Source organism: Oryctolagus cuniculus, chromosome 2, assembly GCF_051225735.1.
Source record: "Oryctolagus cuniculus isolate XC-2025 breed Fujian yellow rabbit chromosome 2, ASM5122573v1, whole genome shotgun sequence".
Classification (NCBI taxonomy): Eukaryota; Metazoa; Chordata; class Mammalia; order Lagomorpha; family Leporidae; genus Oryctolagus; species Oryctolagus cuniculus.
Window position 1 is genome coordinate 92386196 of NC_142868.1, and position 24249 is coordinate 92410444.

General features: G+C 39.3%; 1 protein-coding gene across 1 annotated transcript in view; it reads left to right on the plus strand.

Annotated features, from left to right (window-relative positions):
* LOC103352161 (disintegrin and metalloproteinase domain-containing protein 32) overlaps nt 1-24249 on the plus strand; it is a 137888-nt gene that overhangs the window by 80276 nt on the left and 33363 nt on the right. Inside the window, exons 12-15 of the mRNA XM_089327039.1 lie at nt 398-572; nt 12409-12512; nt 14150-14343; nt 21132-21237. Coding sequence (XP_089183165.1) covers nt 398-572; nt 12409-12512; nt 14150-14343; nt 21132-21237 — 579 coding nt within the window. The remainder of the gene's footprint in view (nt 1-397; nt 573-12408; nt 12513-14149; nt 14344-21131; nt 21238-24249) is intronic.

The window sequence follows — 24249 nt, forward strand, 5'->3', positions numbered from 1 at the left end:
CTGAAGTTTTTTTAAATAATAGTGTATAGGTATAATTGTATATAATGTATAGTTTCTCTGAAATCTTTGAAGGGTTCAGGACTAAGCATAGTATAACTTGTTCAATAAAGATTTGTTGTCAGTCGGGTGTTAATTTTTATCTGTAGCAATGTCTATTGCAATCTTTTAAATTAGTTTATTTGGGTTTTTGCTATTGAGTTGCATGTAATTTTTAAAAAACAAAGACATACATTCAGGTGAAATCAAATGACCTCTTTGAGAATAAATTTGACCTTTTAGCAGTTATTATCAACATTCTGTTCCTAATTAATTTTTAAAATTTGAAAATTAATTTGTTAATATAGAATTATGTTTTCAGAAGTATCATGCCAATAATGTTTTATGGATTAATCTTTAGGACATCCAGTGGTGCAAAGACTTTTAGCAATTGCAGTTTGAGTGACTTTAAAAGTCTCATTTCAAATGAGGGTGCCAGCTGTCTTCAGAATAAACCACAAATGCAAAGAAAGAGGATAGTCTGTGGCAATGGCAAAGTAGAGGGCACTGAATTCTGTGACTGTGGTACTGCAGAAGTAAGTCTACAACTAGGAAAACGCATTAAGAAATTCATTGTTTTAGTTTGTCTCATTTTTGTTTTTTCATTTTCATAAATGTTTTGTACAATTTTAAAATATACTACAAAATTATTGATAATGGGACAAAAAGAGAATCTAAAAAGAGCTTTTGGGTTATAAATCAAATGTGTAAGAATAAGATCATTCCAATCTCTGCTTATTAAATTATTTATTCCAATCTCTGTTTATTAAATATTGTGCTAGCAGCACATCACATGCCCATTAGTGTATTACTTCACAGTGGGTACAGTACTCTGGTGAGGGAATCTGTTATCAGTTTGCAATCTGAATATGAAGTGATGTTATCATTCACTTGTGGGGAAGCCGTGGTATTACAATGAAGTACAAAAAGTCCAAGGTACAAGTTTTACATATCATTCAGTATTTGCAGCAATACTACCAATATGGTAGATTTCCTTGATTAAAGATAGATATAAAATATGTTGTTTTGTTACATTCTTAGAGCTGAATGACTTGCACTCGCATTATATTAATTATGATGTGAAATCATTTAGTTGAACAGGTCCTCCCTATGTTTTTAAAGAATTTAAAATGTACCTATTTGATTTTTAAGCTTTTAATTTCAGGTGTTTTATATTGTTAGCAACTTATATTATTATGGCCTATTTGTCATAATTAATGAACCACACCTAGCTTCTCCTGCTTTTGGAAACTCTCTCTTTGCCTCCAACCCCTCTAAGCCTCTGGTAATCAACTTTCTGCATTTGGACTGAATTTTTTTGTTATTTTTAGCTCCTATATATAGGGAGAACATGTGGTACTTGTCTTTCTGCATCTAGCTTAAATCACTTAACATCATGTCCTCTTGTTCCAATAACTTTCCTGCAAATGACAGGATTCCTTTCTTTTTTATGGCTAATATTCCACTATATATACAATGTATTTTTTTCATAATTGTGATTTTATTGGTGTTGAGAATCAATACACAGACATTTCAATTTGTATATAATTCTTTTATTTTATTTTATTATTTTTTTTTGACAGGCAGAGTTAGAGACAGGGAGAAAGGTCCTTCTTTTCCGTTGGTTCACCCCCAAAATGGCCGCTACAGCTGGTGCGCTGTGCAGAAATGGCCACTACGGCCGGTACACTGCACGGATCCAAAGCCAGAAGCCAGGCACTTCCTCCTGGTCTCCCATGGGGGTGCAGGGCCCAAGCACTTGGGCCATCCTCCACTGCCTTCCCGGGTGGAAGAGGAGCAACCGGGACAGAATCCGGCGCCCCAACCGGGACTAGAACCCGGGGTGCCGGTGCCGCAGGCAGAGGATTAGCCAAGTAAGCTTCAGTGCTGGCCCCAATTTGTATATAATTCTTAACATAGGTACTGAAAATCTTAAAAAAAAACATGAATTTTCATTCTTTTTTTATCCAGTAACTTTCCATGGAGGCTTTCAAGTATGAGTATCTTCAAGTGTCGCTGTTACATAAATCCCACCAATTCACAATTTAATGTACACAACATGCTCACATTTTGAGGCTTTTGCAGCACATTAACAAAACTATTAGGAAACCTGCACTACCACACTTGAAGACGTTACAGACCACACATAGTTCTGACAGAGCAACAAGGAGTGCTTTTCTGTAGGAAACAATTCTACTAAACAACACAGGAGAGGTAACAAAATATTGAAGACATGTTGAATGCATAGTCATTGCTCCAAATTGCCATTTAGTGTGTGTTGTACTGTGGGATATAAAAACTGTCCCCACCTATGGAATTTTAAACTGGCACCCAAAAGAGTCGAAGCCTCCCATGATTTAATATTCTATTTTCTGGTTGTACCAAAAAATGAACATCCAACAAATGATTTCACCTCTTAAAAAAATCAGTCACACTTTAAAAATGGGATGAACCTTAAAAATGTTCCTGGAACTACTAAAAAAACTTGCATTTTTAACTAGTTGATAAACATATTCATCTGGATTATACAAGAAGGGAGACTGGGACCACTGATATGACACAGTATATGATGTTTAGACTAGTTTATTTCTCTTCTGCTTCATCAGAGATTGGACTGTTCAATTTTAGTTTTTCCTCTTTCTGCACTCAACTCTTCTTTAGTTTGTTGATGGGCCACCTTGGCTGTTTTCCCTTTGCTTCTCTCTTATCCTGTGCTTGCACTTTTTTCTCTGGTGACTTATCTTTCCCAAATGCCTTCTTGGGCTACATTTCCACTTTTGCATAAGCAAATCTAGCTGACAGCCTTAAGGATCTCCTCCTGGGCTCTTCCTTAACTCCCCAATCCCACCTCTTCTTGGCAGAACTGCCTTCCTTCAGTGAAGCATCCACCATCTGGGTTCTCCAGCGGTTTCTCTTGTATATCAGGCCTACTTGGGTAGACCTGTTTTATGGTCTCTACACAATAGTGAGCTGGCTTTTCAGAGCCTTCTGATGGCAGAAGTCTAGCTGGATTGAAGACTTGTCATACTTTGAGAATTACCTTGGGGGTGAATCTAAAAGGAGAGCCTGGTATTTAGTAAGGTTTCCTCTCTCTCTCTCTCTCTCTCTCTCTCTCTCTGTGTGTGTGTGTGTGTGTGTGTGTGTGTGTAGATATGGTGAGCACATTTCATGTATTTCACATATATAGATTTAGGATCACAGTGATACTTCTCACCATACTCTCCCACCCACCCATGCTCCCACCATCCCCTCTCCTTCCTTTCTTATTTTAATTTTTACAATGACATACTTTTAGTTTATATTAAAATCATAAGCTTAACCCCTCCCTCCCACTAAGTAATGAATTCAACAAACAGAAACAAGAAAAAAAATCACTGTTAGCCACTGTGTCTTTTAATCTCTAGAGCCCTTTTATCTTATATGAAGCTTGAATATCAAGAATTTGGTGTAATGTCAACCTGGTGGTTTCCTCCACCAACATTATAACAGGAGTAACTCCCTCAAGCATCTAAACCATCCCCCAGCCACTGAATCCAGGTATTTAGAAAAGTATGCCACCAGTGATGAAAGCAGGCCCAGATTCTGGGTGAGTGAACCCAGGACATGCATTGCTTTCTTTCCACAAACAGTGTGTAGGGCTTGTCTAGAAAAGGGATCCCCAGTGAAAGGGTATATCCTCATTCTTTTGGCATATCCTTAATCTTTTTTAAAAGATTATTATTTATTTGAAAGAGAGTTACACAGACAGCAGAGCGGCAGAGAGAAAGGGGGGTCTTCCATCTGATGGCTCACTAATCGGCCACAACGGCCCGAGCTGCGCCAATCGGAAGCCAGGAGCCAGGAGCTTCTTTTTGGTCTCCTACGTGGGTGTAGGTGCCCAAGGACCTGGGCCATCTTATGCTGTTTTCCCAGGACATAGCAGAGAGCTGGATCGGAGGAGGAGCAGCCGGGTCTCGAACTTGTGCCCATATGGGATGCTGGCGCTTCAGGCCAGGGCATTAACCCACTGCATCACAGTGCCAGCCCCTATCCTTAATCTTTGGAAAGGTCTTTTGTTTGTTCTGTCCATCTCAGTGGGTCATTGTGAGGAATCATTTAAGGCCTCATGAAGGGTTTGGCTATCAATCTAAATTTTGGAATACAGATTTTGAATAAGCTTTCCATTCCCAGGAATGTTCTTTTTTTTTTGACAGGCAGAGTGGACAGTGAGAGAGAGAGACAGAGAGAAAGGTCTTCCTTTGCCGTTGGTTCACCCTCCAATGGCCGCCGCGGCCGGCGCGCTGCGGCCGGCGCACCGCGCTGATCCGATGGCAGGAGCCAGGAGCCAGGTGCTTTTCCTGGTCTCCCATGCAGGTGCAGGGCCCAAGCACCTGGGCCATCCTCCACTGCACTCCCTGGTCACAGCAGAGGGCTGGCCTGGAAGAGGGGCAACCGGGACAGAATCCGGTGCCCCAACCGGGACTAGAACCCGGTGTGCCGGCGCCGCTAGGCGGAGGATTAGCCTAGTGAGCCGCGGCGCCGGCCCTCCCAGGAATGTTCTTTGCTGTTTCTTTGTTCTGTGGTGGCCCTATATCTAATATATAGATTCCTTCCATTTAAGCAAGAAGGCACACTTTTGTGCATTGTGGAACCACCTAAATTCCTGGGCCTTGCCATTTCCTAGGTAATGTCATGAGGGAACTGAGAGATCGCTGCTGTTAGAACTGTGGGAAATCCTTTTTTCAGTGCTTGCCTTTTTTACATTGAGGGCAGGGGCCAAGTGGGATTTTCAGGTGGGGACATTTCCTGTGCCAGCGCCCCAGCCTCCCACACCTAGGACATTCCTTGTGGGCTTTTCATCCATAGGAGGGCATCTCTTGTTTTGGCCTTGAGGTTACTAGGCACTGGCTGCAGTGACTATTATTCCATTAGCTGGTTATCTGGACTATTAGTCCTTGTGTTGGAATATCCTTTTCTCTTCACCTTTTTCTCTACTATAAAATACTTGTAATGAAAAGTTTAGTAGTAAAACATAGGGTTATGGGTTTCCATGACCAATTTCTGGAGTTTCATCCAAATATCTAGGGTTGGCTGACTGATGAAAGAAGTACCAGTTACGATTTGCTCTTCTTGATTGCTGGAGTCTATGTTACTTAATTTTCTTAAGGCCTCTACTCCCTGTCCCTGGAATAAGGCAGGATTTTCTTCCTTATACTGTATTGCTTACCCGACTTTGTCATAATTTTTTTTAACTTTTATTTAATGAATATAAATTTCCAAAGTATAGCGTATGGATTACAATGGCTTCCCCCCCATAACGTCCCTCCAACCCGCAACCCTCCCCTTATCCACTCCCTCTCCTCTCCCCTTCCATTCATATCAAGATTCATTTTCAATTCTCTTTAAATACAGAAGATCAATTTAGTATACATTAAGTAAAGATTTCAACAGTTTGCTCCCACACAGAAACATAAAGTGAAAAATACTATTTGATTACTAGTTATAGCATTAAATCTCAATGTACAGCACACTAAGGACAAAGATCCTACATGAGGAGTAAGTGCACAGTGACTCCTGTTGTTGACTTAACAAATTGACACTCTTGTTTATGGCATCAGTAATCAACCTAGGCTCTTGTTATGAGCTGCCAGGGCTATGGAAGCCCCCTGAGTTCACTGACTCTGATAATTTTTAGACAAGGCCATGGTCAAAGTGGAAGTTCTTTCGTCCCTTCAGAGAAAGGTACCTCCTTCATTGATGACCCATTCTTTCCACTGGGATCTCACTCAAGGAGATTTTTCATTTAGTTTTTTTTTTTTTTTTTTTTTTCCCCAGAGTGTCTTGGCTTTCCATGCCTGAAATACTCTCATGGGCATTTCAGCCAGATCTGCATGCCTTAAGGGCTGATTCTGAGGCCAGAGTGCTGTTTAGGACATCTGCCATTCTATGGGTCTGCTGTGTATCTCACTTCCCATGTTGGATCATTCTCTCCCTTTTTTATCCTATCAGCTAGTATTTGCAGACACTATTCCAAAGGGACAAATACCACTTGTTCTCCTTGATAGGTGACAACTAACTGAGCACCAAAAAGGAAACCTGTTAAAGTGAAATGAACACTCTGAGAAACGGTGACTTGATCAGCCCTCACCCTGACTGTTGATGAGCAACTTGATATGTTATCCCTCTTAGTATTTTTTTTTGTTTGTTCTACTTAATACTTTTGTTGAATACTATAATCAATACACAATTCTTCTTAAGTGCTGAAACTTAACTGAAAAGTGATCGCTGTTAAATATAAGAGTGGGAATAAGAGAGGGAAGAGATGTGCAATTCGGAACATGCTCAAGCTGACTTACCTCAAACGGTAGAATTAGAAACATACCAGGGGATTCCAATTCAATCCCATCAAGGTGGCACGTACCAATGCCATCTCACTAGTCCCAGTGATCAATTTCTGTTCACAATTGATCGTAATGATAGGATTAAGAACCAAAGGGATCACATAAACTTTGTCATAATTTACAGGCTTCCCTGAACAGTTTTTTCATCCAAGCCAGTAGACAGGTAACCATATGGTCTTGGAGCTTTAAATCAGCAATACATCCTTGATAATTCCAATTAGTTTGTCTTAGTGGGACTGCTGTAGCTTCAACAGCATATTTCCTGGATCATTCAGCCACCAAGGAGTGAGCATAAGCTTAAGCCTCAGCCCAGATTTACTGTTTCTCCCTTTGGGGAGAAGTGGATAAGAGTTTGTGTGGTTCAATCCAGATGAGGTTAAAGGTCAGAATTAATGCATGAAGCTTTTCAGATATTCTGAAAACTGCCCTGGCTTTTGTTTATATTAACCTAAGTCGGTCATGGAGAAAGGGACATGTACTCTAATTTACTCAGCATCTTCATTTACCACCTTTCAGGATATCAAATCCACCTGGAACCATTTGTTTGCAAGCTCCTTTTGTCCTGCAAAGCCACACTGTCAGGGAGAGCAAGGTAACAGCGTTCTTTCCACAAGGAGCACAAGTTTCAGCAAACATGTCTGAGTTTATTCACAGCCACCTACACTTTTTAAAGGGCAGGGAGAAGGGGTGTAACTTACTCTGGGGAACACTAACTATAGGACAGAACCTACACTGGCGACAATATGCCTCTACAATCAGCTTGAAGGTTGCGTAGCCAGGGTAGCTTTCCAGGTGGTCCTGATGGACCTGGGCCACACCCAAGAGTAGTTTACCTGATTGGCAGAAGGCAGGGGTAGGGAGTAATGTAACTGGGGCTCCCGCCGCCTGCCACTTCTCAGGCTGACTGCATGGATTAGACAGGCAGTTTCACTGGATCGCCCACACCCTATGGGAGAATCCATACTTTTAAATATATTGATTTCTGACACATTTCAGTACAATATGTTTCGTTTTCAAAATGGCAAGTGTTTTTTGTTGTTCAAATTTTTATACCATTTCTTTATTAAAAAAATATTTATTTATTTGAAAGGTAGAGTTGCAGAGAGAGAGAGAGAGAGACAGATCTTCCATTCGCTGATTTACTCCCTAAATGGCCATGACAGCCAGGGCTGGGCCAGGCTAAAGTCAAGAGCACAGGATTTCTTCTAGTTCTCCCATGGGGGTTATAGGGAGCGATGCACTTAGCCCATCTTCTGCTGGGTTCCCAGACACATTAACAGGTAGCAGGATCAGAAATGTTGTAGCTGGGACTCAAACTGGCACTTGTATGGGATTCTGCATTGCAAACAGTAGTCTAACCTACTAAGCCAAAATGCCACCCCTCTATTATCCTTTCTAATTATCTTTTTTTAACTTTTATTTAATGAATATAAATTTCCAAAGTACAGCATATTGATTACAATGGCTTCCCCCCCATAACATCCCTCCAACCCACAACCCTCCCCTTATCCACTCCCTCTCCCCTTCCATTTACATCAAGATTCATTTTCGATTCTCTTTATATACAGAAGATCAATTTAGTATACATTAAGTAAAGATTTCAACAGTTTGCTCCCACACAGAAACATAAAGTGAAAAATACTGTTTGATTACTAGTTATAGCATTAAATCTCAATGTACAGCACACTAAAGACAAAGATCCTACATGAGGAGTAAGTGCACAGAGACTCCTGTTGTTGACTTAACAAATTGACACTCTTGTTTATGGCATCAGTAATCATCCTAGGCTCTTGTCATGAGTTGCCAAGGCTATGGAAGCCTTTTGAGTTCACCAACTCTGATCATATTTAGACAAGGTTGTAGTCAAAGTGGAAGTTCTCTCCTCCCTTCAGAGAAAGGTACCTCCTTCATTGATGACCCATTCTTTCCACTGGGATCTCACTCAAGGAGATCTTTCATTTAGTTTTTTTTTTTCCCCAGAGTGTCTTGGCTTTCCATGCCTGAAATACTCTCATGGGCATTTCAGCCGGATCTGCATGCCTTAAGGGCTGATTCTGAGGCCAGAGTGCTGTTTAGGACATCTGCCATTCTATGGGTCTGCTGTGTATCTCACTTCCCATGTTGGATCATTCTCTCCCTTTTTGATTCTATCAGCTAGTATTTGCAGACACTAGTCTTGTTTATGTGATCCCTTTGGTTCTTAATCCTATCATTACGATCAATTGTGAACAGAAATTGATCACTGGGACTAGTGAGATGGCATTGGTACGTGCCACCTTGATGGGATTGAATTGGAATCCCCTGGTATGTTTCTAATTCTACCGTTTGAGGTAAGTCAGCTTGAGCATGTTCCGAATTGCACATCTCTTCCCTCTCTTATTCCCACTCTTATATTTAACAGCGATCACTTTTCAGTTAAGTTTCAGCACTTAAGAAGAATTGTGTATTGATTATAGTATTCAACAAAAGTATTAAGTAGAACAAACAAAAAAAATACTAAGAGGGGTAACATATCAAGTTGCTCATCAACAGTCAGGGTGAAGGCTGATCAAGTCACCGTTTCTCAGAGTGTTCATTTCACTTTAACAGGTTTCCTTTTTGGTGCTCAGTTAGTTGTCACCTATCAAGGAGAACAAGTGGTATTTGTCCCTTTGGGATTGGCTTATTTCACTCAACATAATGTTTTCCAAATTACTAAGAGGGATCACTTTTCAGTTAAAATTTAAACACCCAAGAATAATTGTGTGTTAATTACAGAGTTCAACCAATGTTACTAGAGCAAAAAAGAATACTAAAATGGATAAAGTATTACATTGTACATCAACCGTCAGGACAAGAGCTGATCAAGTCACTGTTTCTCATAGTGTCCATTTCACTTCAACAAGTTTCCCCTTTGGTGCTCAGTTAGTTGTCGCCAATCAGGGAGAACATATGATATTTTCACTTACTAAGAGAAGAGAGTTTAAATCTTCCATAAATATTGTAAATTGCTTATTAATCTTTTCAGATAGTTTTTATATTAGGTTTTAGAAGCATTACTACTTACTTAAATATTGCTAGGAGTTTTTATGGCTTTTGATGAATTGACTAATCATGAAATACTTTCTTTAACGTTGGTAAATATTCTTTATCTGACATTAATATGGTTACTCCCGCTTCCTCATGACTAGTGTTTGGGTGCTGTGTCTTTTGATTCCCTTTTACTTTTAGTTGATATTAGCTATTAGCTAATTAATACAGATTTCTTGTAGCTATCACATAGTTGGATCTTTTTATCCACTGTGATAATATCCGTCTTTTAGCTTATGTGTTTAATATATTTTGTTTTTTAATAATTAATGTGGTTGAGTTCATATGCATCTTTTTTCTGTTTGTCTACCTGTTCTTTTCCTATCTTTGTATCTAGCTTTGTATTCTATTATCCGACTAGATGTCTGTATTTTTTAATGTGTCCACGTTTCATCATGTTAACTAAAACACCTGAGAAGAGCTTGTTAGTAAGGAAAAGGTTTCTTTCAGCTCACATTATGAAGGTTTCCGTTCAGGTTCATGTACCCCGTAGTCCAGCATCTGTGGAGGCTGAGCATGGCAAGTGTGGAGGAGTGATCGCATGATGATCCAGGAAACGCAGAGAGAACCCAGACCGAACTCAAACTCAAAATAATCAGTCATTCTCAAGAAACACCCACTGAGGAAATGTCTCCAATACTCTAAAGACCTTCAAGTAGTCCCATTTCTTAGCTAACACAGTGAAAACAAATCTCCATCCTTAGGCCATCAACCATTAATTTTAAGACATAAGAAGTTCAACACCTGCTTGAGTTTTGAGGAGACAAGTCATGCTGTAATATTAAAATTTCATTTATTTATTTGAAAGGCAGAGATACAACGAGTAGAGAGGGAAAGAGAGAGAGGGAGACACAGAGAGATTTTCCATGTACTGGTTCGCTCCCTAAATGGCCACAACAGACGGGGCTGGACCAGGCAAAAGCCAGGAGCCAGGAGCTTCTTCCAGGTCTCCCACGTGAATGCAGGGGCCCAAGAAGTTGGACCATCTTCTGCTGCTTTCTCAGGTGCATTTGCAGAGAGCTGGATCTGAAGTAGAGCTGCTTGGACCCAAACTGTTGCCCATATGGGATGCCAGCACTATAGGTGGAGACTGAACCTTCTATGCAACAGTACTTGCCCGCATAACATTTTGTTTTTAATGGTTCATGTAGAGTTTATACTGTCTTCCTTTAACTTACCTTGGTCTGCTAGCATATTGTGTGATTCAACTTCACTTATATGGTATGAATTTTAAAGCAATATACTTACATTTCTACCTCCCCACTTATTGTAGTATTGATACCATACATTTTATTTCTATGTACATGGGTATTATTTTTCTTTAAGCAACTTTATTTTGAAGGAATTTAAAAGGAAGAAATTTTTGCCCTCAATTTCTTATTTCAAGAAGGCTTAATTCTTTTATGTGGTGAGTGTTTACACATTAAATCCCTTTTGCTCAGCTTCAGAAGTTCATCTACCAATTTTTCAGTGCAGATCAATAGGCAGTGAGCCTAGTGTTTATTTATCTGAAAATATTTTCACATTATATTTACATTTGTAAGGATATTTGTAAAGATATAAATGTAAGCATTATGATTACATCTGAAAGATATTTATTGGTTATAGAACTCTGTGTATACAGAGATTTTTCTTTTGGCTTTTCAAAGAGGATATTATAGTGTCCACAGTCTTTAGTTTTTTATTAGAAGTCATTGGGAAGTATTACCATTATGTTGTTGTGCATAAAGTGGTTTATTTCTCTAGCTATTTTCTTACATTTTTAAAAGATTTTATTTATTTGAGAGCTATAGTTACAGACAGTGAGAAGGAAAGACTGAGAGAAAGGTCATTCGTCCATTGGTTCACTTCCCCAAATGGCCACAGTATGGCTAGAGCTGCGCTGATCCAAAGCCAGGAGCCAGGTGCTTCTTCCTGGTCTCCCATGTGGGTACAGAGGCCCAAGGACTTGAGCCATTTTCTGCTGCTTTCCCAGGCCATGGCAGAGAGCTTGATTGGAAGAGGATCAGCCGGGACTAGAACCGGCGCCCATATGGGATGCCAGCGCTGAAGGTGGAGTATTAATCTACTATACCACGGCACTGGCCCCAATTTTCTGGCTATTTTCAAGATTTTTTTTTTCCTCTTTGGATTTCAGTTGCTGATTCTGAACTGCATATATGTGGTGCTTTCGTATTTTTCCTGCTTGAAGTTTGATGAATCTGTGGTTCTCTAGGTTCTTGGTTTATTTCTGAATTTCAACAAATTAACAATAATTTCTTCACATACTTTTTGGCCTCCAATCTCCTCCCCAGTCCCTACCACATTTTGAAACTCCATTTGGCACGCACATTAGACTGAAGCCTCTTTTTTTGGCCTATTATCTGCCTTTACCTCTACCTAAGTAGTTTTTAATCACTTTTCCTTAAGGTTCACCTAAGTTTTTCTGCAATGTCTAGGACATCTTAAAACCCATCCTGTGATGACCACGACATAGAATTCTAGACTTCTTTCTTTTAGTGGCTTACTGTTCAGCAAAAATGCATTCAACTAATTCAGCAACTTTGGAGTCATCTTTGTTCAAGTAAATGAAATCATCATACTCTGCTTGGGAAAATAGCTGTAGGTGGAAAGCTGGTGACTTAGGGATTACTACATTTGCTTCTCTTCTCCATAGAGAATTGCCTGATATTCAGTTTCTGAGAAAAATTACTTCCTGTGTTTTCCATTTGGATAAGAAGGTAATTGGGGGTATCAGTTACTTCTGACCTGAAGTAAAAGCCTATGTTAGTATTTTCAATGTTAGAAGATGCTAAAATATAAATGTTAGCAATACTCATGTCTTCTCCCAAATTCGAAACTTGAAGCCAGAAAATACAGCTCCTACTAAAGTTGATAATATTGTAGTAGTGTATTTTTACTTGTATGTTCTACTCATTTATAGCAATGTGGACCTGACAGTTGTTGTGATCCTGCAACTTGTCAGCTGCGACAAGGATTCAATTGTCTCTCAGGAGACTGCTGCTTACAATGCCGTGTAAGAATTATGTTTATTAACATTTTCTAATGACATAATAAATCATGTGTAGTTTACTCTAGAATACTTGGACTTAAGCTATAGTTCAATTACCCTTTTAATAAAAGAGTAAAAATAATAAATTTAGACCATGTTTCTGAATTTGTGAATTTTTGTTTACTGTTTAGCCTTCTTTCTAATGCTAATATTTTCACTACCTTGATTTTTTGATGTCCTGATTTTCACATGTTATAAAACTCTTTAATACTGAGGATGTTCACTGAAAAGGACAATTATCCATTCAATATAAACTATATTTTATTTATAAATAAAGATGTACTGGTTATGATATATATCTGCAAATTTGTTGTTGAATGATATAGAAATTTTCCAAAAATGTATAAAGAGTAAAACTCACTAAAAACAATGTTTGTTTTCCAAATTGTAGCTGTAGCAAGATTGTAAGTTATGAAGTTATTATAGAAGAGCATTTGCCCAAAGGATCACAATTTAGTTTGAACAGTGAACAATTTGACTTCTGTTCCCTGTTTTCCATTAAACCCTTCCATCATATTTGTAACAGGTTCCTCATGAGAATATGTATGTTAAACTGTCTACCATGGGTTCTGTATTTTTGATTGATTTTTTTCTCATCACATGATTGCATTCTTTTTTTAATTTTGAAAAAATTACAGATACGGGTAGACACACACACACACACAGAGAGAGAGAGAGAGAGAGAGAGAGAGAGAGAGATTTTCCATCTACTGGTTTATTTCCTAGATGGCCTAAATGGCAAGCGCTGACCCAGGCTGAAGCCAGAAGATAGGAGCTTTATCTGGGTCTTCCACAAGGTTGGTAGGGGTTCAAGCACTTGTTCCTTCCTCCGCTGTTTTTCCCAAGCCAATAGTAGGGATATGGATCAGAAGTGAAGCAGCTGAGACACAAACCAGTACCCAAAACCAGTACCCGATGGGACGGTGCATCCCAGATGGCAGTGTTACTTGCTATAACACACCACCAGCCCACGTGATTACATTCTTACCTCTACAATATTTTCTGTATCATCTAGATATAATAAGAAAAAGTATGATATGTCCATTTAAAAATATTTATATAGATTTTCAGAATGCTGCGTATGGAATTTACTAGAAGATTTCCAGGAGAAAAGATTATGATTAGGTTTCTTCTTCAAATACTTCTATTGTTTAACAACTTCTTTAATCACCCTTCTGTTTCCCTCTGTTCTGTCTGTTCTTTGTATCCCCCATTTGTCATATAAATTGTAAGTATTTCTTAATACAAACTGTGGATTTAATAGGAATATTTTATTTGGGAATTGAATAGATTGCTACAATATTTCACCAAATTAATAATTATCCAAAGTTAAAAATGATCTTTCCTCCATTGTACTGAAAACACAAGTGAAACCTAGATCAGTTTGTGTAGTACTTTTTCAAATGTCTTATCTCCTAATTTTGTTTGATAGCATTCAGTTTATTTTTAAAGTATTAAGAAAATGCTATTAAAAGATTCTGATACTACTGAGAAAATAAGTCAAAATTTAAATATAAATATAAATCACTGACATAACTTGAAATAAATATTGAGAAACACAACAATCTTATATGTAATGCTCTATTTTATATTTTAATTTCCATTAGTTTAGGGGAGTCGATCATTTATGCAGGCCCCGTTTGCATCCTGAATGTGATTTGCCTGAATATTGTAATGGAAGCTCAGCAGAATGTCCAGTTGACATAACTCTACATAATGGAGTTCCATGCAAAAATAATGAGACTGTTTGTTATGAGGGGAATTGCCCTGATCTTGATATATTTTGTGAGTCAGTATTTGGAAAAGGTAATTTTTTTGTTACATCTAAATAACTGTCCCTCATTAATAAATAAAAATAGTATATTTTTAGATGTGTGACTTGATGTTTTAATATACATATACATTGTGAAAATATTTACCATAATTAAGCCAGTTAAAATATTCATCACTTCACATGGTTACCATTTTCTTTTTTTTTTAAGATTTTATTTATTTTATTTCATAGTTAGAGTTACAGACAGAGAGAGGTAGAGACAGAGAGAAAGGTCTTCCTTCCATTGGTTCACTCCCCAAATGGCTGCAACAGCCGGAGCTGGTCTCCCATGTGGGTGCAGGGGCCCGAGGACTTGGGCCATCCTCTACTGCTTTCCCATGCCATAGCAGAGAGCTGGACTGGAAGTGGAGCAACCGGGACTCGAACCAGCACCCATATGGGATGCTAACCTACTGCGCCACGGTGCCAGCCTCACCATTTTCTATTAAATTTTCCTTAAGACCTACACTCTTAGAAAATTTCAGGTACATAATATAGTTCAAATCATTAACTATAGTCATATCTATATACATTAAATATCCTGAACTTACTTATTCATTTTGCTTAATTGAAACTTTGAACCCCATATCCAACATCTCCCACTTGCACTTTTGTCTAGTCTCTGGCAACCATCATTCAATTCTCTGCTTCTGTGATTTTGATAATTTTAGATTCTACATAAAAGTATTTTTCTTCCATAACCATCTGGCATATTTCACTTAGCATGTTGTCCTCCAATCTTTCTTCTCACAAATAGCATTTCCTTCTTTACCAAGGCAGAAGAGAATTTCAAGGGTGTGTGGGGGTGTATGTGTCTAAGTGTATCTGTCTATAACTGTGTATAATTTTTTTCTCCTTTCATTGATGACAGAAATTCAGATTGTTTCCAACTTTGGATATTGTGAATAATGAAAACATGAACATGGTAGATCTTTGAGATACTGATTTTATTTCCTCTGAATGTATACATGCTAGGGAGATAACTGAATCATAACATAGTTCTAATTTTAATTTATTTTAGGAAGTTTTATTGTTTTCCATAGCAGATGCACCAAATTATGTTCTCACCAGCAATATACCTGAGTTCCTCTTTTCTGCATCCTTGCTCAAACTTTTTAAAAAACAATTTGTTTGTTTATTTGAAAAAGGAGACGCAAAGAGAGAGATCTTCCATCTGCTGAGTCACTCTGCAAATGGCTGAAATGGCTGGGGCTGAGCCAAGCTAAAGAGGCTTCTTTCAGGTTTCCCAAGTGGGCACAGGGGCCCAAGCACTTGGACCATCCTCTGCTGTTTTCCTAGATACCAGTGGTATATGCTGTGGCTTTAACCTGCTCTACCGCAATGCCAGTCCCGCTTGATCATACTTAATCATGCGATTTTTTAATTTAAAAAATTTTGTTTAAGTTATACAAGTTTCATGTATTTCATATATACAGAGTTAGAAACAGTGATAATCCCCACCCTGCCATCCCTCCAACCTGTGTTCTATCCCTTCTTCCTTCTCCCTCTCCTATTCCCACTCTTAATTTTTACAAAGATCTATTTTTGGTTTACTTATGACTCATAAGGATAACCCTACACTAAGAGTTCAACAGATAGTATGATGAAAAAAAAAAGACACTGTTCCTCAACAGAAGAGACAAAGGCTGTAAAAAATCATACAGTCAAAATGTCCATTTCACCCCAATACATTACATTTTATGTATTTAATTAGTTACTCCAGATCAGGGAAAACATATAATATCCTGCCACTTTGTCAAATTATTTTATGAGTTTCAGTAATTCCTCAGGGAGTCTTTTTGATCCTCTCTCTATATAGAATCATGCCATCTGCAAATGGGGCTAGTTTGACTTCCTCCTTTCCCATTTATATCCCATTAATATCTTTTTCTTGACTAATGGCTCTGGCTAAAACTTCTGGTACTATATATTTAATAGCAATGTTGGAAGTGGGCATTATTGTCTGGTTCCAGATCTTAGTAAAAATGCTTGCAGCTTTTACCCATTCAGTAAATTGCTGGCCATGGGTTTGTCATAAGTTGCCTTGATTGTGTTGAGGAATGTTCCTTCTATACCTAATTTGCTTAAACTTTTCATCATGAAAAGATATTGTATTTCATCAAGTGCTTTTTCTGCATCTATTGAGATAATCATATGGTTTTTGTTCTTTAGTTTGTTAATCTCCTGTATCACATTTATTGATTTGTGAAAGTTACATCCATCCATCCATCCCTGCATATCAGGGATGAAATTTGATAATTTCAAGTGAATTCTCTTAGAGCCCACTATATTTTCTTCTGTTTATTCTTCAATTGAAGCTCTCTGTTGAAATTTACAATTCAGTCAGTTCCATAGGTTCTGTTTCTGTTTTTAAAATTTGTATTCATTTTAACATAGGGGACAGAGGGAGAGGAGGAATGAGAGGATGGGTGAGAGAGAAGGAGACAGAGAGAGAGTGCGAGAGCGGGCTGCATCGCTGATTCTTTCTCTGAATACCCATAATAATCTTGAGGTAGGAACAGAGCTGGGAGCCAAAAACTCAATCCAGTTGTCACACATAGTGCTAGGAACCTTACTGACCTTACTGTCTGAGACATCACCACTGTGTCCAGGGATCTGCATTAGCAGGAGTTTGGGTCAGAAGCTGGGGTCAGTTACTGAACCCAGGTACTCCACTGTGACACATTGTCTTAACCATCATCTCAACCACTAGGTTAAATACCAACCTTATATTCATTTCTCTTTTAATAGTTTCTTTTATTAAATTACATATTTTGTTCTTACATTTCCCTTATATCTTTTAGTTTTCTGTGTTTGTTTTCTCATGTAGTTTAACTGAGTTTTCTTAAGACAATTTTTTTGATTTGTCTGGTAGTTCATAGATCTCCATTTCTTTAGCTTTAGTGACTGGCTCTTTATTTTGTTCTGTTGGTGGTATCATTTTCTATATCTTTTTTGTTTTTCTTATCGTTTTGCCTTGAGGCTTGATTATTTGAAGAAATTATCATCTTTTCCAATATCTACAGACTGGCTTTTGCAGGGGAAACTCTTCAAATATCAGCCCCACAATAGATGGTATGCAGGTTGACAGACTTCTATCAGAGAGTGGCCTCCTGTTTGGATTCATGGGGGAAGGCTTGTTCTGGGTCATGGCTGGGTGAGTCTTGTTCTAGGAGACATTGGACCAGCTATGTCTTTGGGTCCATTCTGTTGTGTCTTGTGTTTGAGGGTACAAGGGTGGTTTAGAGCCTAGACCAATGGAGACCAACTCAATACTAGGCTGGGGCCTTTTTGCCTAGTCTATCTATTCTGGCCTGACACTAGAATGCGCCTGGTACTTGGGTTTAATCTGACTTTGAAGGAGTCCTGGTACCTGGTGCTGAGGGAATTCCTAGGGCCTGGATTAGTGTGAACCTGTATCTGTAGGTGCTGGCCTAACACTGTGTCAGCCATAGCACTGTTTCAGGTGGATCAGTATAATTCTCAGTAGATTTAGAGTGTGGGTATATGAAAAATGGCCTGGAATTGGGGTGAATCTGGTTCCTAGTGAAGTTGGATGCTCACTTCACTACCATTTCCCCATGAATGAGCCTTAGTGTGGAGGGTATCTCTTTTAGCTCCATGCTGTATGTTCTAAAGACAAAGTCATTCTGGTAAAGTTAAAGTGAAACTGTCTTTCCTATGCTGTTCGGTGCATTTTTTTCTCACATTTGTGCTCAGCCTGGGTACTGTAATCACATACCTGGAATCTGAAACTCTTCTGAGGGAAATTTCTTACATGATCTATGTGTATTTTTAATGTCAGTATTTTTCTGGGGAGACCAAGGCTGGAAGTGCCTAGACTACCATCTTGCGAACATTTTACAAATCCTTTAAAGAAAACATTTTTGGGGCCAGCGCTGTGGCGTAGTAGGTTAAGCATCCCCCAGTGTTGCCTACATCTCATATGGGCGCTGGTTTGGGTCTCAGCTGCTCTACTTTGTATGCCATAGGGAAATAATAAAATTGGTCTGTATAAAGATTGCTATGACTTGAATGTTTCCACCAAAATGCATGTAGGAAAACAATCCTTATTGTGAAGCAGTAGGAAGTGGGACCTTTAAGAGGTAATTGGGTCCTGAAAATTCTGCTTTTATGAGTGAATTAGCCCACTCATGAATTAATGGTTTAGTGTATTTTTTTTTTGACAGGCAGAGTGGACAGAGAGAGAGAGACAGAGAGAAAGGTCTTCCTTTGCCGTTGGTTCACCCTCCAATGGCCGCCGCGGCCAGCGCACCGCGCTGATCCGATGGCAGGAGCCAGGTACTTATCCTGGTCTCCCATGGGGTGCAAGGCCCAAGGACTTGGGCCATCCTCCACTGCACTCCTGGCCCACAGCAGAGAGCTGGCCTGGAAGAGGGGCAACCGGGACAGAATCCGGCACCCAACCGGGACTAGAACCCGGTGTGCTGGCGCCGCAAGGTGGAGGATTAGCCTAGTGAGCCGCGGCGCCAGCGGTTTAGTGTATTAATAGGCTATCAAAGGAGGGGCTTTATGATAAAACCAGACCTTTTTTTCTGGCTTTCTTAGTCTGCCTTGCCTTGTGATGTCCTCTGCTATGTTGCGGACCTTACCAGGAAGGCCTTCCCCAGATTCCAGTGTAAAATATTAGAGTTCAGAACTGTAGGAGAAATAAAATTCTTTTATACAAATAAGAAACTCAGCCTGTGGTATTCAGTTATAGCAACAGTAAATGGACCATGATAAAGTTCATTACTTTTTTTTTTTTTTTGGACAGACAGAGTTAGTGAGAAATACAGAGAGAAAGGTCTTCCTTTTGTCATTGGTTCACCCCTTCAAGTGACCGCTAAGGCTGGCGTATTGCGGCCAGCACGCCTGCTGATCTGAAGCCAGGAGCCAGGTGCTTCCTCCTGGTCTCATGTGGGTGCAGGGCCCAAGGACTTGGGCCATCCTCCACTGCACTCCTGGCCCACAGCAGAGAGATGGACTGGAAGAGGAGCAACCGGGACAGAACCAGCGCTCCAACCGGGACTAGAACCCAGGGTGCCGGCACCGCAGGCAGAGGATTAGTCTAGTGAGCCGTGGCGCCTGCCCAAATTTCATTACTTTCAACAGAAGCTGTCTTAACTCTTTGTGACCCAAAATATTCTTTTGCAATATCTCTTCAAATTGACTGTTATTTTCAATTTCTGACTTCCTCTGGATAGTCTTTTGGCATTTAACTTATATAATGGAATATCATCTTATGAAGTGTTACATAGTAAAATGAAAGAATTTTGAAGATATAATAAAATTCCATAACCAATTTACTCTGGGTTATTCAAAAGGAAAATCATCCTGAGTTTGTCAGTACTAATTATGTGAGCCCATTTTTAATCATTTTATTTAAAAATACATATTTGTGGGGTACATTATAATACAAACACATGTACTTGATGTGTGTAGGTGAAATCAGGTTACTCAGCATCTCCATCTTTTTAATTATATGAGCTGTTCAGATATTAGAAATGTCAGAATGGTTCTGCTGCTGGTTTGAAACCCATATTTGGAGCATGTCCAGTGTCCAGAACCCGGGAGTTTTAAACCATCACCTGGATTTCAGCCCTGTGAGACTCTGAGCAGAGAAGCCCCCTCGCTGGCATTCTAGCCTACAGTAACTGTGACATAAAAAATGGATATGGGGCCGGCGCCGTGGCTCAATAGGCTAATCCTCCACCTTGCGGCGCCGGCACACCGGGTTCTAGTCCCGGTCGGGGCGCCGGATTCTGTCCCGGTTGCCCCTCTTCCAGGCCAGCTCTCTGCTATGGCCAGGGAGTGCAGTGGAGGATGGCCCAGGTGCTTGGGCCCTGCACCCCATGGGAGACCAGGAAAAGCACCTGGATCCTGGCTCCTGCCATCGGATCAGTGCAGTGCGCCGGCTGCAGCGGCGGCCATTGGAGGGTGAACCAACGGCAAAAGGAAGACCTTTCTCTCTGTCTCTCTCTCTCACTGTCCACTCTGCCTGTCAAAAAAAAAAAAAATGGATATGGGATTGAGCTGCCAAATCTTTTTTTTAATACAGGAATAAGCATTGTCAGCGTATTAATGAAGGGCAAATGCATTAATATTTGTGCACTCAGTTTACACTTTCTAAACATAGAATGAAGTAATAGCTCATGGAAGAAATCTCATTGATTTTGTTATACACCTGTCTTTTTATGATTTCTCACTCAGGAAAGCCAAGTATGGTTTTCCATATTTTTTATTCTTCTCTATAACCTTTCACAGAACTCTCTTAGTGTATAGTTATGTAACTCTCTTCTTCCCTACAATTATCTTTTCTGATGTAAATGACTACAAGTGAAGAAAAAAGAGCAACGTCTATCTATATTTCTTTTCATTTATTTCTTTCTCTTTCCTTACAACCTTACTAGGAAAACTTTTGAGTTATTTAATAATGGAGAAAAAAAGACAAAAGAAACATATACCAAATCAAAATTAGATCAAAGAAATAAGGTACTAGTGTTAAGCAGGATATTGAAGTGACTGTAGTTCACAATAACTTCTTAAATCTTCTATGAGCAAATGGAAGAACAGAATTCCAAGAGTCCAGTCATAAAATAATGTCAAAGAAGGGGAAATGGTGATATCCTGACTACATCATATACCTTATATACAATTATAGAAATAAATACATGTACAGCCCCTAAATGGGCTAACCACTATTATGGTTAATAATATTTGTGAAGCATGCTATATGAGTAATATATGTTTAAATGCAAGTATATTTTAACTTTGACAGGTTCAAAAAATGCTCCATTTGTCTGCTATGAAGAAATGAATGCTCATGCAGATAGGTATGGGAACTGTGGTAAATGGAGGACCTCACATAGAAGCTGTACATGGAGGTATGTGCTAAACAAATATTTTTTTTAAACTTTTATTTAATGCATATAAATTTCCAAAGTACGACTTATGGATTACAATGGCTTCCCCCCCATGCCGTCCCTCCTACCCACAACCCTCCCCTTTCCCACTCCCTCTCCCCTTCCATTCACATCAAGATTCATTTTTGATTATCTTAATATACAGAAGATCAGCTTAGTATACATCAAGTATGGATTTCAACAGTTTGCTCCCACACAGAAACATAAAGTGAAAAATAATAGATGATTTTTTTAAATGATGATGAAATCAGAGCAGACCTATTGTCATGTTTAATCCCAGTGAGAGTCAAGTTGGGAATTGATAATTTTTTTTTTTTTTTTTTTTACAGAGGATCAGTTTAGTATGCATTAAGTAAGGATTTCAACAGTTTGCACCCCCATAGAAACACAAAGTGAAGTATATTGTTTGAGTACTCATTATAGCATTAAATCTCAATGTACAGCACATTAAGGACAGAGATCCTACATGAGGAGTAAGTGCACAGTGACTCCTGTTGTTGACTTTACCAATTGACACTCCTGTCTATGGCATCAGTAATCTCCCTATGCTCCAGTCATGAGTTTCCAAGGCTATGGAAGCCCTCTGAGTTCTCCGACTCTTATCTTGTTTAGACAAGGTCATAGTCAAAGTGGAGGTTCTCTCCTCCCTTCAGAGAAAGGTACCTCCTTCTTTGATGACCTGTTCTTTCCACTGGGATCTCACTCGCAGAGATCTTTTGCCAGAGTGTCTTGGCTTTCCATGCCTGAAATACTCTCATGAGCTTTTCAGCCAGCTCCGAATGCCTTTAGGGCTGATTCTGAGGCCAGAGTGCTATTTAGGACATCTGCCATTCTATGAGTCTGCTGAGTATCTCACTTCCCATGTTGGATCACTCTCCCCTTTATTTACTCCATCGGTTAGCGTTAGCAGGTACTAGACTTGTCTATGTGCTCCCTTTGACTCCCAGTCCCTCCACCATGACCAACTGAGAACTGAAACTGATCACCTGGAACAGTGAGATGGCATTGGTACATGCCACCTCGATGGGATTGAATTGGAATCCCCTGGTATGCTTCCAACTCCACCACTTGGGGCAAGTCAGCCTGAGCATGTCCCAAATTATACATCTCTTCCCTCTCCCATTCCCACCACCATGTTCAACAGGGATCACATTTCAGTTAATTTTCAACACTTAAGAATAACTGTGCATCAATTACAGATCTAAACCAGTCATATTAAGTAGAACAGATAAAAAAAACTACTAAGAGGGATAATGTATTAAGTTGTTCATTAACAGTCAGGGCTATGCTGATCAAGCCACCGTTTCCCATAGTGTCCATTTCACTTCAGGAGGTTTCCTTTTTGGTGTTCAGTCAGTTGTCACCGATCAGGGAGAACATATGGTATTTGTCCCTTTGGGACTGGCTTATTTCACTCAGCATGATGTGTTCCAGATTCCTCCATTTTGTTGCAAATGACTTGATTTCGTTGTTTCTTACTGCGGTATAGTATTCTAAAGAGTACATATCCCATAATTTCTTTATCCAGTCTATCGTTGATGGGCATTTAGGTTGGTTCCAGGTCTTAGCTATTGTGAATTGAGCTGCAATAAACATTAGGGTGCAGACCTCTTTTTTGTTTGCCAATTTAAATTCCTTTGGGTAAATTCCAAGGAGTGGGATGACTGGGTCGAACAGTAGGGTTATCTTCAGGTTTCTGAGGAATCTCCAGACTGACTTCCATAGTGGCTTGACCAGTTTGCATTCCCACCAACAGTGGGTTAGTGTCCCTTTTTCCCCACATCCTCGCCAGCATCTGTTGTTGGTAGATTTCTGCATGTGAGCCATTCTAACCGGGGTGAGGTGAAACCTCATTGTGGTTTTGATTTGCATTTCCCTGATTGCTAATGACCTTGAACATTTTTTCATGTGCCTGTTGGCCATTAGTACTTTTCTTATATTCCGTGTTCCCTTTTTTAGTATTCTCTCCCACTGCTTGACATGTGTCATTCATTCCAATCATTTTTGAAAAGTAGCCTATGCATAAAAGTGAATCTCAAAATCTCCAGCTCTAACATCTTTTTATGCTACAGGCTATATAATTTCATCTTATTTTAAAGTATTTATGTGTGTATGGCTATTAGGCTCCAATATCAAGTACATAATGCTCACTGTGGTATGGGCAATTCAACACCCAGATGGACTTGTTCCAGGCTCTTCTTTCCAGATGCAAAAGAATTCAAGGAGGAGACATAAAGCAGGAAAGCAGGTTTTATTTAAAGGGGTAGAAAAGAGTCATGCATATGGGCAGTCCTTATTGTAGAGAACGGAAGAGCTGATAATCCCCCCAAAATTTAGTTCATTCCTTCATTAGCTAAAGGGGGTTGCCCTATTGAACATTAAAATAGAGCTGAGTTTGGATAGGTTTTGAGTACTGCTGGCTTCTGTGTCCCCCTTTTTTTGGGCATCTTGGAGGTGTATAGTGTCTCCGCATGGACTGTATATCATACATGTAGTTATCTTGGCATCTCATGCATGACAGAGAGTGAGCATAACAGGGAATGGGTGTGTGTAGCCTGTAGTCATATTGGATGGGAAAGGAAGGGGATGGGATTTGGGCGGTACAGAGTCATAATACCTCTCAGATTGTTGCTCAGTAGCTCCCTGCGTGCCCAAATTGATGGTATCTTTCCTTTCCATTTTAATTCATTTTTCCCAAAGGAAGTAGTATCCCTATTCACTTTGTTGCTTATCCAAAATGAAGTGTCTATAAAGTTCAATTTCTCCTGCATCTAGAGTTATCTCTCTAATGTTTTATCTAGAGTTTAAAGAAACATTTATTAAGAACATAGTTTGTGCCAGATACTGGGATAAATACTAGTTAGCAAAGTGTAGTTGCAGATTTGGTAAAATTTGTAGTTACAGAATTGATAAGCATACTTTTTGCCGTGTAATTTATGCTTCCTTGATTTGTTTATACTAGTTAAAAACTTG